Below are 18709 nucleotides of genomic sequence, written 5' to 3'. Positions count from 1 at the left end.
TAGCATAGGGGTTTCTATGAGGCACACAGCCTTTGATGTATCCATTACTTTAATAAAACAAGAACTGATTGCACCCTCATCTCCGACTGGTGGTTCTCGCTCTGAACTGGACACTGCTGCTAGCCACCAAATGACTAGGTCAGAATTACTCCATTGTCTTGCAGCTTCTCTATCACAACCCAAACACTCTAAAATATTAAACTCAATACTGCTTGTATTCATCAGATATGGCTTTTTAAAAAAAAGACTTTTGTGGGAGGTCCCACAGCTCAATCTTAGATAGAGCACATGCTTTGCATGTATAAAATCCCAGAGTAAAATACTTCACCACTGTAGGTGACCTCCACCAAAGAACTTGTAGAGGCATTGCAAGTCAGAGTGGGCACAATCAGGACAGACCAACCGACCGGTGGTTTGACTCAGTGTAATGCTGTCAATTTCAGAGATATGGCTTAAAAAACAACTATGGTGTATTAACATAGCACTTTTCTTTTGGCCCCATTTTTTTTTAAAAAAGCGAAGTCTAAGTTTTCCTTACAAAAACAATTTTCTGGCCCTCCTGGTTGTCAGAAATCAGGACCAATGGTCTGAAACTAAGCCTGTTTTAATAGCCAGAATTGCAGACAGACTGTATGAAAAGAACCGGACTAATTTTCTACTGTTTTACAATCCACTTTCATGTCATAAATGTTAGATCAAACTCATTTATGAAATGCCATGATTCAATTTTCGTATGTAAAGGGGAAAAAATAAGCTGTTCCATTTCTTCATATAATTCCTTTACTGTCACAATGAAATGCCTGGAGCACACCTTACATTTGCCACTACGATCACGGCTAGTCTGAGACATTTTGCTGCCTAAGGTGAAAGACAAGCTGCCCCCCCCCATTCCACATACAGAAGTCAACTGGTCAGGCAACTAAATCTTACTTCAACATTGGCAATGGGGCAGAATTGTCCACTGTCACAGGGGCTACCCCCTGGACACAGAAGCCTGTTTACACACACACACACGCACACACACACCAACACCTCTCCCTAGCATTTGCTATCATTGCCTAATGACAGGGCAAGCCCTGATGATGATACCTCAAAAAATGGACTCTCCTGAGCAATGAATTTTGTCTCCTGCTACTAGTGCTCTGTTAAAACTTTCTCCTGCATTTTTTCTCTGATAAAAAAAATTGCATTTCAAAATACTCAAGAGGGAAAAAAGATCACTGAAATTCATGTGTGTGTGCACGCACAAGCATACACACAGTTTTGCCATGCTTACCTTCCTTTCAAGGGAAAGGAATGGCTGCCCATTTGCTACCGGGACAAGTTCAAGGTTCTAGTCTTGGTGTACAGAGCCCTATACAGCTCGGGACCAGGATACCTGAAAGATCGTCTTACCCCTTATATACCCAGTCGATCACTGCGCTCTGCAGGTGACAGCCTCCTGCAGATACCATCTTATCAGGTGGTTTGTTCTGCACAATATAGGAAACGGACCTTTAGTGTGGCGGCACTTATCCTGTGGAATTCCCTCCCTTTGAATATTAGGCAGGTGCCATCTCTGCTATCTTTTCGGCACCTTTTGAAGACTTTCCTCTTTCAACAAGCCTTTTAGGTTGAGACCTATCCCAGTCTGCGTCTGTATTAGAATTGCTTAATATGTTTTTTAATAATGTTTTTAACCCTTTTTTAAAGTTGTTTTTTTAAAAATGTTTTTAACGCTGTTTTGTTTGAATGTATTTTAAGATCTGTTTTTATGATGTTTTTAAGTGTTTTTAGCGCTTTGTTTGTCGCCCTGGGCTCCTGCTGGGAGGAAGGGCGGGATACAAATTAAATAATAAATAAATAAATAAAGGTGGCCAAAGGATGTTTGTGAAGGTGCTTTCTTTCATTCTACAAATTATCCCCCCAGTGGTCTCTGAATTTTGCAGCCTTCCTAGGGGCTATCCTTTCTGGAAAAAACCCTGACTTCCTCAGCTGGGCTTTCCTGGAAGCATAGAGAAGCTGATGTTGTGCACCCGACAGCTGTTTGTTTATTTTTAGGTGAAGTATTTTTACTTTTAAAGAAATGAGAATGGAAATATGTCCTAAAGGTAAAAGGAAGGACTTTCCTTAAAAAAAAAATCAGTAAAAGCACCAGTCTCAGGCATTCCATAGCCAGCATCCCTGGTTTCCTGCATTTCAATTAAAGCTCAGGAGAAGATGTTGTGAAGTAACTCTTCCCGTGGGGCTTTTTCAAATCAGAAAGCAGAGGCATCCAGGGAGGCTGCAGAGTGCTGGATAAATGTTCAGTGGAAACACACACACCCCACCAATGACCACCTTCAACAATACAGCAAGCACAATTCTGCACTGACCAACATTCTAAAGAAATTCTAGAGCACCCTGAGAATTATATAGAAAAATAGTAACCTCTTCCACAGGGGAACAAATCTGTCAAGAAATGGGAGAAATGTCTCAACACAGCACTACTCCCCCTACTTATAATGTGGTTTAAGGCCATCATGTTGCGATCTCCAGGCCCTCCCCCATGTGAAATTGTGCATGTGCGTGTCTGCGTGCACATGTGCATGTGCACATACACAAACACTCAGACTCAGAATGTGATCCTCCCCCCCCAACCAAAGATGAATTTTCAACATCACAGTAGTAAGGGGCCAACTTGCCACAGCAAGGCTACTTTTGTATGTCCACAAAGCAAGCCACACTGTAACACGGAAGAGGGAAACGGTCAATTGTAGTCACCTCATTTACAGAGCTTCAACCTTTGCGTTAACTCTAGACCATCATCTTGGCTTTCATGATCCTTATTTTTTGTACAGCCCAAATATTGGTCTCAGCAGTGCTTTTTTGGGAGGGGGAGGTTAAAAAAATGAGGTGTGGGTACTCATACCTTGATAAAAAAAGCTGTGAGTGCCAGCACAAAATAGTTGCCAGGGGCAGCAAAAAAAGAGGTGCCTGTACTATGTACTGCTCAGTTCCATCACACACACAAAAACCACTGGGTCTCAGCACTGAAGCCTGGAAAAATATAAAGAATATAGAGCCAAAAAAAGTATGTCCTCGTTTCAGTTAGCACCAACATTTTGTCTAAAGCAAAATTCATAACCAATGTGCTTGTTATTCCTTGAGTGAAGCCAAGAGAGAGTCGATAATACTAACAGGGTTTCTCAGAGGAGATTTCACATGTCTCTAGTTTTAGTCACTAGAAATACATATTGTGGATGTACGTGGAAACTTCCTAGTATGACAGAATCTTCATGCATGCAAAACGTTGTCAACTTTGAGTCTATGCAATGTCAAAAGGAACAACAATGAAAATAATTCTTGAAAGTGGTGAAGAGGAAGAACCATACTGACCACCAGGCTTTTACTTGAATCTAGGACACTTGTATTCAAATCTCAGTCCCTGCAAATTACTACATCTCAGTTCTCCACTCTGTAAAATGGAAAAAGCAGAAATGTTCCTTAACAAACATTTCTTTGTGAGAAACATTTGTTTGTGAGAACAATCTAAGATTTTTAAACACTGGAAGTACCTTGACTCAGAAATTCCTAATAAACATTCATTCATTCATTCATTCATTGTATTTGTATACCGCCCCATAGCCGAAGCTCTCTGGGCGGTTTACAGTAACTAAAAACATTAAAAACAAATATACAAGTTTAAAACACATCTTTTAAAAACAATTTAAAACACACTTTAAAAATTTTAAAACGATTTAAAAAACACATGCTAAAATGCCTGGGAGAAGAAGAAGTCTTGACCTGGCACTGAAAAGATGACAGTGATAGAGCCAGGCACACCTTGTCAGGAGGACCATTCCATAATTATTATGAATATTTATACCAACAAACATAACTACAGTGTATAGGAACTAGGACTAACACAAGACTTTCTCAAATGTGAAATCACACAGACTGAAATCACATGGAGGGGTGGCATCACAGGGGCAGGCTCTGCCCCCAACCTAAACACATTCATTGAAATTCCCACATAGAGTCCTCCTTGTATATAGCTATTTACAGGGTCAGCCCTACCCTTATGTAGATGATTTGGGGTGTCATGAAAGCGCAGCAGATTCTTAGGGTTGTATTCAACTAAGTCCTACTCAGAGTAGACACACTGAAATAAATGAAGGTAAGTTAGTCATGTCAATTCAATGAATCTCCTCTGAGTAGGGCTAGCATTGAATACCAACCTTAGTTATTTAATTTCCAGGGGTTTTTCCACTGTTATGGAGAGAGGTGCCTGTACGATTTCCTGCCTCAGGTGTCAGATAACTTGCTGGCCTTGGGTACTATGCACCTGGGTATACATGTGTGTGCCATTTGCTGTTTCACTTCGGGCAGTAAGATTGGGGCAACGCTGCAGCTGGGACACAGACGCTTTCTAATGAACATATGTAGGGCAGGCTCCTCATTCCTCCTTCCCCAACATGCTGTCATTCTACATCAGCAAAGGGCTATTTTCCTCTCAGTTCCAGCCATGGAGTCATTCTGATTACTCTGAAGCAACAATTAGAGAACATGTATGTGCCATCCTTTGTGTGAAATGTGATGTTTTAAAAGCTGCCGTTCTACAGACTTATCACACAACCAGTAATTCCTCAAATAACGACTAGGGCTCCAGCTAGAAAGCAGTTTCGGAGATCAGATTCCCCACTTGAACTACCAGTAGGAGAGTAACAACAGAATATACAGCAAATGCTTCCAACCAAACCACTCCTGGTTGTATTGGGAGCATACACGCTTCAGAGTACGGTGACAATTGGAAACACTAACCAAAAGAAGAGGTGAAGTGTGATTCGCACTAAGCACCCTTACCTGTTAATTGAAAATGAAGTAATAGACCGGATAAGGGTTGCTTTCGCTCCCACTTTAGCTGCTTCCACGGCTCCTCGAACTCTGTACTGTACTGTTTCACCATAATTGACAAATTGCTGGTTGTAAACAATTATCTTTCCAGGGGCTTCTTGAGCTTTTTTGTGCAGGTCATCAAAGGAAGTCACCACTAAGACCTCAGCCGTAATGCCTGGAAATGAAAAATGAGCAGTTATGCATACAGGCCTGACCAAAGACATTTCAGTGCCCAAGGTGGAAAATCCAAATGACCCCCCCCCCACATTCTAGGGAGGGACAAATCTGCCAGTTTTGGTTTCTCTCAGATTCTCATTCTCCAGTCTTACTGTATCCATTTGCTATTTTAAAAAGTCGTCATGAGAATTCATCAGCACTTTAGTGTGAATTCCTCCTGCTATACACATTTTTGTATGTAATTTTGCCTAATATATACATTTTTGCAAGCAATTTTCCTTAACATAATGCATTTTTGTATGCTATTTCGACCAATATATGCATTTTTATACACAATTCTCCCTAATATGTGCACTTTTATACACGTTTTTGGGTTCGAAAACTAGATTGCAAAATTTGCAGAGGTGTAAATTTTGAAGGATAATTGCATTTTAGCCATGTATTGTGTCAGGAACTGCAAATTAGGTAGATTATCATTAAAGTATGAACTGAACCAAATTTCTCCTCCATCTGTACCTCCCATTAATCAAGATACAACACAATGTACCAGGAAGTGCTCTTGCACACATGGCTGTACATTCCACTGGGGATACTTTCACACCAGACATTTATTCCACTTTTATTCCAATTTAAACAGTTCCAGCTTCCCCCCCCTCCACAAAAAAACCCCTAGGAAGTGGAGTTTTTGAAGGGGACTGACTAAGAGTTGTCACAGAACTACAATTTTCAGAGTGGTTTAATCATTAATCCCTCTTCCCAGGGAACTCTGGGAACTGCATGTTCGTGAGAGGAATAGGAGTCTCCTAAAAACTTTCAGTACCCTTCACAAACTACACTTCCCAGGATTCTTTGGGAGAAGCCATGACTGGTTAAAGTGGAATAATAGTGAAATAAATGGGTAGTGTGAATGTGGCCAGAGGCTCACATAAGAGAATTCCCAGTGGATTATGGACCCATGGGTCAGACCTGTTCTGTCTCCCACTCAACTGCTCATAATGGCAGTTGCCTCACCTTCCCTCATGGTGGTGCTGCCTATGGGCAGAGCTAGCCCAAAACATTCTGCTGCCTGACATGGACCAGGAAATGGTGCCCCCCTCCCAACAAGTCAAGGCACATAGTGCCCAAGGCTAGCCGCATTTGGGGGGCTATCACTTGAGGTAGAAAATGCCACAAGCCCCTTTCCTTTCACTGGCTGTGTGTGTATACACACACAAATAATAATAATAAATTAAATAACTAACAATTTGCTCCTCTTTCATGTCATCCAGGTAGGAATTCAATCACATACCACCAAATTTATTTATTTATTTATTTCGTTTCATTTTTAGACCGCCCATAGCTAATAGCTCTCTGGGCAGTGTACAAACAGGATTAAAATACAATAGTATAATAAAATCAATAACACATAACAGCAAGTTAACTAACAACGTTAAACATGAAAACATTAAACATTAAACATTAAAATGCCTGGGAGTATAGCCAGGTCTTAACCTGGCGCCTAAAAGAAAGTACCGTAGGCGCCAGGCGTATCTCCTCAGGTAAGCTGTTCCAGAGTTCGGGGGCCACCACAGAAAAGGCCCTAGATCTAACAACAATCCTCCGGGCTTCCTGATGAGTTGGTACCCGGAGGAGGGCCTTAGATACTGAACGAAGTGGACGGGTAGGTTCATAGCGGGAGAGGCGTTCCACAAGGTATTGCGGTCCCACACCGTATAAGGCTTTATAGGTCAAAACCAGCACCTTGAATCTAGCTCGGAAACAGATGGGTAGCCAGTGCAGGCGGGCCAGGACAGGTGTTATATGCGCAGACCGATGGGTCCTCGTCAACAGCCTGGCTGCCGCATTTTGCACTAGCTGGAGTTTCCAAACAGTCTTCAAGGGCAGCCCTACGTAGAGCGCATTACAGTAGTCCAATCTAGAAGTTACCAGAGCATGAACAACTGAGGCGAGATCGTCACTGTCCAGATAGGGGCGTAGTTGGGCTACTAGACGAAGATGGTAAAACGCATTCCGTGCCACCGAGGCCACCTGATTGGTTGCACAATCAAAGTTGATTTGCAACTCTTGCACAATGAATCCACTTTCCCCCAAAACCAGACTTTTTGCGATAAGGGAAGTGATGGGAAGATGCACTGAATAGTGTTGGGTAACATTTGTTTGATGCAATACCATCTAACTTCCCTAAATCAGAATGAGTGGTCAAGAAATAGTTGATGTCGTCTAACGTTCCTGAAAACGTTGTGCAAAAACAAATCAGAACGAATGCTCAATAAACAGGTTGTCTGAAAGTGACCCCAAAATCAGCTGCCTGAGATGACTGCCTCATTCTGCCTAACGGTAGCGGTGCCCCTGTGCATAGATAAGCAAGATGCTAGCAACGTGTGCAACTTGCATCGTGTACATTTCTAAGTAAAAGAAGGGGTGGCTGCATGTGGCCTAGCAAACTGCCCTCTCATTAGAAGAGCGTTTTCATGGAATGACCAGTTCACATGTGACACCACATGGCAATAGCACTGGCAGAGGGAAAGCTGACCCATAAGGCTTAGGAAAGAACAGCTCCCAGCACAGTAACACTCCCCTATCCCCAAGGGAACACATCTGTCTTTTATCACTCATGCAATCAGCTATTCTGGAATAAAATGAGGAAGATATGTCATTATGTCTTCCACTGGGTTTAAAGATGTGCGGGGCTACAATTATTTCCATTTTAAACACACACACCACACAGTTTTGAAGTATCGAAATGATCTGACCATTGTTTTGCTTGACTGGGGAGTAACATGAAACATGAAACAAAGGGCACAATCTTCCAGGAAGTTCTTTTTCATAAAATCCATTTGAAATGAATCCAATATATTTCCTACACACAGTTTTTGTTAACTCATGGGTGAATGTGAAAGTGATTTATAAAAACACAAAATCAGTGGCCTGGCTGAAAAAAATCCTTTCAGTAGATTTTTTTAAGAAGATCTGCGGTTTCTGAATTTCAGTACAAAAGCAAGTAAAAACCACTATCAAGGTTTCCTCTCTGCCTACCTTGTGGCCTTGCCTGAGAGAACAAATAAATGTTTATAGGAAACAGTGACAACCAGATGGGATGTGGGTTTTTTGCTTGCACTAGGTATATCATTGAACATTCATTTGGGAACCACATTTCATGGTTTTTACAAAATTGTTCACAAAATGACCACAATGCTTAAGATGCAATCTTGCAAACTAGTTACACAAGTGGAAACTGTACAACAACAAGAGCATGACTGTGCTGCTAAATATAGAAGTCATAATGGATGCCTGGAATTCCACCACTATGTATTTCACCTAGAAGCCACAAAACACGTAAGTAAAAGCTAAATACAAGAACATATGTTGGACACGGACACACATTTGGTTTGTTCTGCAGTCAGTGGAAAGAATGAAAGAGCACTGGAGTCTCCCTTCAGTTTTTAAATTTGTAATTGTAAACTGTAATTACAGTCTCATTGGGATGCTTGAAATCTGTTTCATTTGCAAAGAATTTTTCAAGTTTTCAGTAACAAAAGGTTGCCCCTTATTTTTCAATAGCAAACAATTGCCACTCATTTTCAAGCTGTAACTTAAAGATATATTCTTCAAGTTTTGGATAGAAATGGCTCTGAACACGAAACTCCTGCCCTTCTTGCCACACACACCACATATATGCACAGCAGCAGGGCTATCATCTGGCGGAATGAGGCAAGTGCTTCCTAAGAAGGTAACAAGAGCACTACTGGATCCGGTCAAAGGCCCCTCTTTTCCATCACCCTGTTCTCACAGTGGCCAACCAGATGCCCGTGGAAAGTGCCACAGTACTTCCCTCATTTGTGCTCCCCAGCAACTGGCATTCAGAGTATAACTTCCTCTGATACTGGAGGTAGTACATAGTCATCACTGTTAGTAGCTATTCATAACTTCCATGAATTTGTCCAAGCCCCTTTTAAAGTTATGCAAGTTTTGTAGCCATCACCTCCTCCCCTGGCACTAAATTAAAGTAAATTAATTAACTTATTTTCTATTGTTGTGGATCGGATTTCTATGTAGTGATTTTCTGTGGCCATTTCTGAAAATGGTTTAAAAAAACATCACCTGCCTCTAAAGTATCTATATCAATAATGATAATTTCATGGATATTTTCTTTCATTTATCAATATTTCTTTTCAGAATATTGATATTGCCTTTACAATTATCAATATTAATATCAATATTTTTTGTGTGGTGAAATAAATGGATCGCAAAAGCAGTGGCTAGCAGACAAAGAACGAACTCGAATCAATACCAGCTTGTCAGGTCAACGGAATGCTTTCCACCTGGCACCGGCCAATGGATCCCATTCCTAAACCTAACTTACGTTGCTGGATTGCAAAGTTTACAAGATAGAATATGCACAGCACTTTAAACTTTAAGAAATGTTATGTAAATGCTAAGTAATAGCCAGCATGGTTAAAGACGGTGTGATTTTAGGCTTACTGAGCCCAAACCTTACTGGGTGACCAATCACTATTTTTTAGTCTGCCACCACAAAGGTTGATGTAACAGTAACAACAAAGGAACATGCATGCCACCATGAACTCTTTGGAAGAAGGGCAGGATACAGTTATAACTCAGTGTTATCACAATCATGAGTGGGACCTGCTCATTTGTATTGGGAAGCTGTAGAGGAGGGTAGCCAACATGGTGCCCTGCAGATGTTGTTAGACAACTCCCATCAGCATGACCGGTGGTCAGAAATGGTAGGAAATGTAATCCAGCAATTTATGGAGGGCTCTACTTTGTCTGTCCCTACCACAGAGGGTGTTAATGGGTGATTGTTCATCACCTTCCTTGTATTTCCACTGCAAGGTTCTTCAGTAGGAAGGACATATTAGCCTATTTCCAGTCTGTGTCAATTTTGCATATATTCATTCATAAGTCCATTCCATTCTGTTTCCATATGCTTTTGTATTTTTTAAAAAACTGCACAAAAAAACTCCTCCACGTGATTTTAAATGTACATTTCACAAAATTGTGTTTTTACTCATTTTATCTGAAAGCATCAATTTTTGTATGCATTTTATCCAAAAGTACCCATTTCTGTATGCATGTTATCCCAAAATATCTATTTTTATATGCATTCTTGAGCTGACAACTATCTCAAAATGAGAAAAGTGTAAAAACCAAAGGCTAAATGTGTTCCACTCCGCAAATTAGTCCAGGAAGTATGAATCAGATCAGGTTTGCTTAGAAACGCAGAATGAATAAAATCCACAGGCATCCCTACCCTTGAGTTCCTTTTGTTGCCCCCGCTATGCTTGATCTGATGCAAGACTGAAGGGTGAGCTTATAAATAACAAGAAAGCAGGAAGTTCAGTGCCACTGGTATGCTTATGGTGTCCAGTTGCTCTCGATTCATCAGACCCTGAACCTGCCCAGCTTTGTTTTGTTTTTAATTCAGGCAGGGGAGGGTTACGGTGGGGCACTGTATATAGGCAAGATGGTTGAAATCCCCTCCAGACAAGACTGAAATAATAGTGATTAGCAGTACTGTGACGTGGACAGTGAGATGTTTCAGACACTCTCTGGCCTGCAGCTTAGACCAAGTCACAAAGCTGGCTTCCTATTAAAAATGTATTAAATAAACAAAAGATACTGTTTCTAGAAATCAAGGAAAGTTGTTGCGGGCAGATCTTGGATTTTGATTCCAGAAGTATATAAGAAAGGTGAAAAAAGTCTGTTTGGCTGGCTGGCCTGGCTTCCAGCCTTTTTTCCTTTCTTTCTAAGTGCCAAACATGCCAAATTTGAGCACCAAGGGCAAAATCTACTGCTGCTATTGCTGGCATCTTAGTGAGGTTAACTGATAAGCTCCAGCCGTTCCTAATGAAGAGTATAGTAATATACCTAAGAAATGTCTCAGTGACAGGATCATCCAAAGGGCTGGAATGATGGCCAGTGGAAATGAAGCCAGGGATCTACACATTTTTCATTTTCCACTGCAGGGGAGGGGGGCAGGGGGAATCAAGGTCTCTTCTGGTTGGTACTGCAATCTACATGACATAGCAGCTTCGGTAATAGATGAGCAGAATTTGCACCAGGTAATTCACCCTCGTGCTCCATTTATACACCACCTCAAGTGATAAAACATAACAACATGTGCTCATGATTGCTCATCAAGGAGAGAAAGAACAGTAGCTATTCTTGACAGCTCCTTGCTGCATTAATGAAAGACACCAGCCACGAGCAGGCCTCCCTTTCACAGCCTGTGCAAGCCTTAAAAAAATCTCCCAAAGTTGATTTTAAAAAATGATATGCTTAGTTTTTAAAGAATAAATAACATACTAAATGTCTCCTTAATACAAAAACACAGAAATATATAAAAGACAGGGGGAGGAAAAAGTTGGGCTATTATCCAGTTAAATCTGGCTTGATTAGTCAAATAAGTTTGGCAGAGCAATCCTAAGGGAGGACGCGGGTGAGAACCTATGGCAGAGTTACCTCCACTACCTACTATGAAAGCCATGGCAATCAGGTCCTGATGATCAGCTTATGGTTGGGACTTGCAAAGAGCCCCACCCAGCTGTACACAAGCTCTGATTATCAGCAGACTGCCAGGGTCCAAAGCGCCACATGGCTCTGTGCATGCACTGGGCAAGGTGCTCGAGAAGGTAGTGGTGGTCCGACTTCAGGGGTGCTTGGAGAACACTGACTATCTGGATCCATTTCAGTCTGGCTTTAGATCCTGTCATGGCACTGAAACTGCCTTAGTCACTCTGGTCAATGACATTTCTTGAGAGAGAGATTGGGGGAGTGCAACCCTGCTTTTTCTTCTTGACCTCTCAACAGTTTTTGATACCATTGACCATGGTATCTTTCTGGAGCAGCTCAGGAAGATGGGGGATGTACTTCAGTGGTTCTGCTCCTACCTCCAGTGATGTTTCCAGAAAGTAGTTATGGGAGGCTTCTGTCCAACACCATGGGAGCTTTCCTGTGGTATCCCACAAGGTTTCATCTTGTCTCCCATGATATTTAACATTTATATGAAGCCACTGGGAACAATCATCAGGAGTTTTGGAGTGAAAAATTACAGTCTTACAATTCACTGATTAAACCCGAACATCAAATCCAAATGGATTCTGCAAGAAAGATCCGAGAGCAGGCGATTAAGGTCAGGTCCACACCATACATTTAAAGCACAATTACACCCATTTAAAACACATGACTTTCCTCAAAAAATCATGAGAGCTGTAGTTTGTTAACGGTGCTGGAAAGTTGCAGTTCTGTGAGGTGAAAACCACAGTTTCCAGGATTCCTTGGGGAAAGTCATGTGCTTTAAATGTATGGTATGGGTCTCCTCTAACTCTGCTTCAGCTGATGAGTCTCGTATGTGGATTTTGCATCCTGACAAAGCTTCACAAGTATTCTTCCATAAAGGAAAATCATTTTTGTTGGAATTGATTTGAATACCTGTAGAAGTTTCCACTAAGGTGGGAAGGAGCCAATATGTATCAAGGAAAATGCTTTCTTTTTTAATTTTCTTTTCTTTTCAAGACTACTTTTCCTGTGATGTTCTCCTCAATTCTCTAGATGGTCAAAGTGGAAAAAATATTTTGGTAACTTATAGACTGTGAAGGATTGCATGTTAGGAGTAAACAGATATTTAAAGATGTTTTGCTTTAACACATATTTAAAGATGTTTCTTTTAATATACTTGAAAGTCTGTTTTTATGATGTTTTAGAGTGTTTTTAGTGTTTTTGTTTACCACCCTGAGCTCCTACTAGGAGGAAGGGCGGGATATAAATTTAATAAATAAAAATAAAAAATTTAAATGCCTTAACAGGCTACATGTTAAACATGCAAGTACATACACAAAAGATCATTTTGCCACAATAGGCAGACTGCAAAAATTATTTAGTGGTAGGAATGGGGAAGAAATTTGTTTTGGTTTGCGTTTTAATGTGAACCTATCAAATTCACACTTCCCAAAGCAATACTTCAACAGAATGACAGCCATCCTTTAAAAGTCACACTTCTCTGAATTTTGCAATGAAGTTCTCCAACCCAAAAATGTGTACAAAAAATGTGATCAGCAAAAAGTGTGTATAAAAATGAATTTATTAGTGAAAAGAACATACAAAAATGATCAAAGAAAACTGCAAAAAAGGTGAATATTAGTCAAAATTGCATACAAAAATGTGTATATTAGGAGAAATATGCACTAACATGCTGACAAAGAAATATTGCAAACTGAACTTGAGGTTGGAAAAATAAGAAATTGAGAGAAACTAAAACTGACAGATTCACCCATTGCTAATTAGTGAGATAGGTAGCAAACAGAAGAGTCGCTGCAATTACTTATTTTGGGCTGTGGATAGAAAGGAAATCCTTCTTTGAATCTACAGAGGTGTCATACAATAACTAGTGTTTGCAACAATAGCATGATCTATGATTATTTTAATGGTGTTTGTTGTTCTTACTCTTGGAATTTTAATTTTGTATTTTATTGTCATAACCTGGGTTTTTTTGGGGGGGAGTGGGGATATATACCCTACAAGGTAGACTAATAATCTATTAAATTGATGATCATGATGTGTGGCATGGATAAGGAATGGGGTAAGGACAATAGCACCTCCTTTGCATGCACAAGGTCACAGGTTCAATCCCTGGCTTCTACAGTTACAAGGACCAGTTAGCAGGTTATGGGGAAAGCCTCCGTCAGAGAACCAGAAGAAATACATCCCCACCCCCATATTCATTTTTCTCCCATTCACTCCATTTATCCTGGTCCTGAAACCTTCTGGACAGACACAAATCTATTCAATTTCTCATATCAGTAAGGCTGGATAAATCTAAACCAGGGTTTCGCAAATAAGGTCAGAGGCTTAGACTTGTAAAAAACAGTGTTAATAGCCTCAGATATTCAAGTTATATGTTTCCATGGGAGCTAACTGTTACGTGATGGCTTCTTGATAGAGGATGAAAGCTAGGACAGGAGTGGGGAACCACGGGTTCTGGGACCAAATGAGGCTTTCCAAGCCTCTCTGTCTCCAGTGAGCTACCACGCCCAATTCAAAGTGTTAGTACTAACATATACAGCCCTGAATGACTTGGGACCCAGGTATCAAAAAGGAACATCTTCCCCAATATCAACCATCTCAGACCCTCCAATTGGCAGGTGAGACCTTGTTGGTGCTACCATCAGGAGTTGCCCGGTTGGTGCTGACCCATGATAGGACCTTTTCAGTAGTGGCTCCCAATTTGTGGAATGTCCTCCACAGTGAGGTTCATCTGTCTCCATCTCTGTTGACTTTCAGGAGGAAGTTGCAAACATTCCTGTTTACTTAGGCATTCAGTGGCTGTTCCTGGTAACCTGGAGATCACTGGATGAAAGAATGTTCTTAAACTGTAACTGGGCTTTAGAATATTTTAAACTGTTTTTAGAATGCTTTTCTTTTTGTTGCTGTTAATTTGTTTTGTTATGTTTGCTGCCCTGGGCTCCTTTGGAACGAAGAGCAGGATATTAATTTAATAAATAATATCTGGCCCTTAGGCCTTTTCCCACACCTCACCTCAGCCACACCCTTCACCAGCCCTGCTTTGCACCTTCCTTTGGTATTTTTGTCTGACTGGAATGTAGCCTTGAACTCTGATCATGCCTGTTCCTTGCCTGGATAGAGGATAGAGAGGGGTGTGTGAGTGAGTGTGTATAGAAACTAGCCTACTGTATGAAGGCCCACTGTATTTGTGGCTCCACCCACTTTTGCCTCTGACCTCACCCACCATTGGCATATGATCCCCGGAAGGTTGACCGGAAGGAAATATGGCCCTTGGACTGAAAGGTTCCCCACTCCTGGGCTAGGGGATCTTGGGAGAAGATGACTTGTCTTTATTCCCTCCCCCATCTCAAACTAAAATATTACAAAACACCATAAACTTCCAATGGAAATCAAACCTGGGTAAGTAGTGCTCCCCTCTGGAGATGTGGAACCTTGCACTTTACATTTTGTATATAAACTGCTTAGAGGTTTTGATGATTAAGTAGCATATACATTCTATTAAATAAATAAAATACACTAAACATGAGTCCTAGGATAGATTTCTTAAAACCCACACCAAACCAAAAATGATGATGTCAGCTATGGCCCCATCTGCACTATACATTTAAAGCAGCATCATACCACTTTAGAACAGTCATGGCTTCCCCAAAAGAATCATGGGAAGCGTAATTTGTGGAGAGTGTTGAAAGTTGTTGGGAGATCCCTATTGTTTTCACAGAGCTACAGTTCTCAGAGTGGTTTAACAGCCGGTCCCTCTTCCCAGAGAACTCTGGGAATTGTAGCTCTGTGAGAGGAATAGGGGTCTCCTAACAACTTTCAGCACCCTTAACAAATTACAATCCCCAGGATTCCTTGGGGGAAGCCATGACTCTTTAAAGTAGTGTGATAGTGCTTTAAATGTATAGTCTACATAAGGCGTATGATGATAATTAACTCTGAAAAGTCTGTCAACCTTTACCTTCTGGAGGAGTTGCAATGCTGCTGCCCAGCCCTAAAAGAGCAATGGTGTGCTTGCGTGGTTCCACCATCATTGCCGACTCTTCTCCCCTTTCCCAGTGGGGAATTTTTGCTGGCTCCAAGTGGACATTTTCCAGCCCATCTTTCTTCAAAGCTTTATACATGTATTGGATAGCCAGTTCTAGATTTCTGGAGCCGCTCAGCCTTGGCCCAATAGTGTCCACAAAAAGGGCAAGCCTTTCATAAGATCTGTTCTGAGCCTTGCCATGAACAGCCAGGTTGATAATCTTCTTAGCAATCTCTGAATAGCCAGCTATTTCCCTTTTAATGTCTTCAAATGTTCTTTGGTAGCCATCACTGCCATTGCTTAATGGATTCCCTTTGCTTTGAGGAAACAGGCAAATGAGGGCTATTAAAAACAAAAGCTTCATTTTACAGGGTCAATCTGTAAGAGGAGAAAAGAGAATAGCAAATCATAAAGCTGTTCAGCACTGTTCCAGTTTTGAAGTGTGTCTGCCAGCTAAAAAGTAAACTATATCTAATCAAGCCTTATCACATGAGAGTTGTGAAATGACAAAAAGGTAAAGCCAATTTTTAAGGTAATTTATGAAGCCAAATGAGAAGGACGACCGAACCCAGCACTTGTTTTACTGCTGTTTAAAGGAATCCAGTTTAAAGACAATACAGCAGCCTGTGGAGTATCCTGTATGCATATACTGCTTGACAGCAGGGGACTTGTAGCACGTAAGAAAGCAGTACGTTTATAAAAATAGCTTTTTCCATGGGCTTCATCTGGTGGATCGGCTCTGCCCTTCATTCACTGGCTTTAGCCTTCAGTGCACGGGCTCCACACTTTTACTGATAAGCTATGCCTACCCCACAGCACATGGAATCTTGGAAAAGGATGCCATGTTGCCTGTGGAGGTTGAGGTTCCCAGGTGGGTCCCAGGTCTTGGGAAGTTGAAGTCCCTAGAGAACAATACCCTTTAATTACTTTTATCCTTTCACCCATAGGCATGAATAGAAACTACTTGATGTTTGCAAGTGGGGGGCTCACATAATTGAATGAAGAGCCGGATCAGCATCTGGCACTTTCAGGCACTTGCCAGGGCCCCAGTGCCACAGCAAAAGCCACCACTGATACCTGCTCTGCCCTCCTTTTTTTCTCGTCCACTGCTGTGAGCAGCACCAGGTGGCTGGAGCTTGACAGCAGTTAAATTTCCAGTGGTGTCCCAGAACCATGTTATGTAGGGGGCATCACCAGCAATAAAAATGGCAGCTAGGCTCCGCCACTTGGCACTGCTCCTGCCACCACCAGATGAGGCCACCAGGATCCACTGACAGAGGAGGGGGCTCATCAGAGGTCAGTTTGCACAGGGGCCCCTCAACCCTCACTGGCACCACTGGAATGTTCCTTCACACATCCCCTAAATTTAGGACAATGGAGAGAAAGCTGGCATGGATTTCCCCTCCTTATCTCCTTTTTCTGTGTACAGCAGGGATAGGGAATCTCATGCCCATGGAAGAAAAGCAGACCTCTAGGTCTCTCTGCTTGCCCCTCAGGACTCTCCCCAGACCACACTTCATCCACCTCAGCCACATCCTTCATCTGCCCCGCTTTGCACCCTCCTTGAGTGTTTTTGCCTGGCTGGTATTGTATTAGGCCTCAGTTACTGAAACAAAAGAAACCGGCAATTTGCACAGTGAATACAGCAGATAATAGGTCATTTTGAGAATGGCTGAATTCAATTGCTTCAGAGAAGCAGTTCCCTAACCAAGTACTGGTACTCTTGAGGGTACTCAGTTACTCAAGAAACATTCCATACAAGTTGTGTAACGGCAGCCAACCTCTCATTTGCAAGCTATGACTGCAGTTTGTAATTGGCTTATAAATATATCTACCAAAAAAGAAGCAGATGTATGAAAATGGAGAGAAAGGAAAGAGATGCAAAAAAGATCAGCTTGATTTAGGTTGACATGTGTCCTACTTTAGAAAAGACAGGCCTCAGTTCAAAGGGCTATCTGGTCCAAGCTCAGTTTACAGCAGTAATCTGCCAAATATTTATCCTGCATTGCCCAACCTTTGACCGTTCTCCATCACTTAATGAGGAAAAAGAGCTGCATTCAAAAATTATGAAAGGAGAGGATTCCCATGAAATTGTCATGGGTGGGGTGCAAACTTTTTCGTTGCAATTACTTTTATTTCAAGCTGGACAAGGAGTGTCTGTGAGCTTTCTTTTTTTCTTTCTACAAATCATCTCTCCAGTGGTCTGCACTCTCTAATCTTCTCAGGTGCCCACACTTCCTGACAACCCATGATGCCCTAGGCTCAGCTGACCTGTAATTGCAGGAAGGCAGCGAGACTGCCTACCATGTGCCCAACAGCTGTTCACTCTTTTTAGAATGTCTTTGGAAAAAATATTTCTACAAAAGAAAGGTTAAAGGAAGAACTTCCCTTAAAAAAACACCAGAGAATGCACTGATCTCAGGTACTCAACAGACCCCCTCCCCAGCCTCTCACACACCAATTAAAAACCAAAAGATGGCATTATGAGGTCACTCCTCTCACGGGTTTTTTTTCAGGATCAGGGAGTGTAGGCACCAGGGAGGCTTCAGAGCACTGGAGAAATGTCTGACAACACACACACCATCCATGACCACCTCACAGTGATAAAGCAAGCTTCATCCCACACCCACCAAAATGATAAAAGGATTCTAAATGCCCTGTGAATGAGGCAGAAAAATGGAAAGCTCTTCTGCAGGATAAGAAAACTTTTGAGAATTTGGAGGGTGAGTTTTGGCACAGCACTAGTTTAAAGATTAAAACAACTACAAGAAGAGAGAGCAGAGGCCTTGATGTTACCCATTAACAGTTAGCACCTGGACAACAGACTCATCTAGTCATGGTCTTTCCCACTATTGTAAAATTTATTATAATAGGTAACCAGTGGTGATGGTTGGACTACAGTTCCCATCATCCCTGATCACTGGCCATGCTTGAACTTAAAGAACTCAGCAGGAAGGAGGATGGAGACAAAATCAGAGTCAGTGTGGCATAGTGGACAGAATGTTGGTCTAGGATCTGGGAGACCAGGGTTTGAATCTCCACTCAGCCATGAAGCTTACTGGTGACCTTGGGACAGTCACTGCCTCTCAGCCTAACCTACCTCACCTG

General features: G+C 41.7%; 1 protein-coding gene across 9 annotated transcripts in view; it reads right to left on the bottom strand.

The window, feature by feature from the left end:
* The window catches only part of CPQ (carboxypeptidase Q), a 272115-nt gene that overhangs the window by 216998 nt on the left and 36408 nt on the right, over positions 1–18709 (bottom strand). For all 9 annotated transcript variants that reach the window (XM_061603538.1, XM_061603548.1, XM_061603525.1 and 6 more), the window contains exons 2-3: positions 15536–15979; positions 4825–5032 (exon numbers count right to left, since the gene is read on the bottom strand). In XM_061603538.1, coding sequence (XP_061459522.1) covers positions 4825–5032; positions 15536–15965 — 638 coding nt within the window. In that variant the 5' untranslated portion in view covers positions 15966–15979. The remainder of the gene's footprint in view (positions 1–4824; positions 5033–15535; positions 15980–18709) is intronic.

Source organism: Rhineura floridana, chromosome 1 (genome assembly GCF_030035675.1).
Source record: "Rhineura floridana isolate rRhiFlo1 chromosome 1, rRhiFlo1.hap2, whole genome shotgun sequence".
NCBI classification, from domain to species: Eukaryota; Metazoa; Chordata; class Lepidosauria; order Squamata; family Rhineuridae; genus Rhineura; species Rhineura floridana.
The sequence above is the reverse complement of the archived record's forward strand: the minus strand, read 5'-3'. Positions and strand labels throughout refer to the sequence as shown.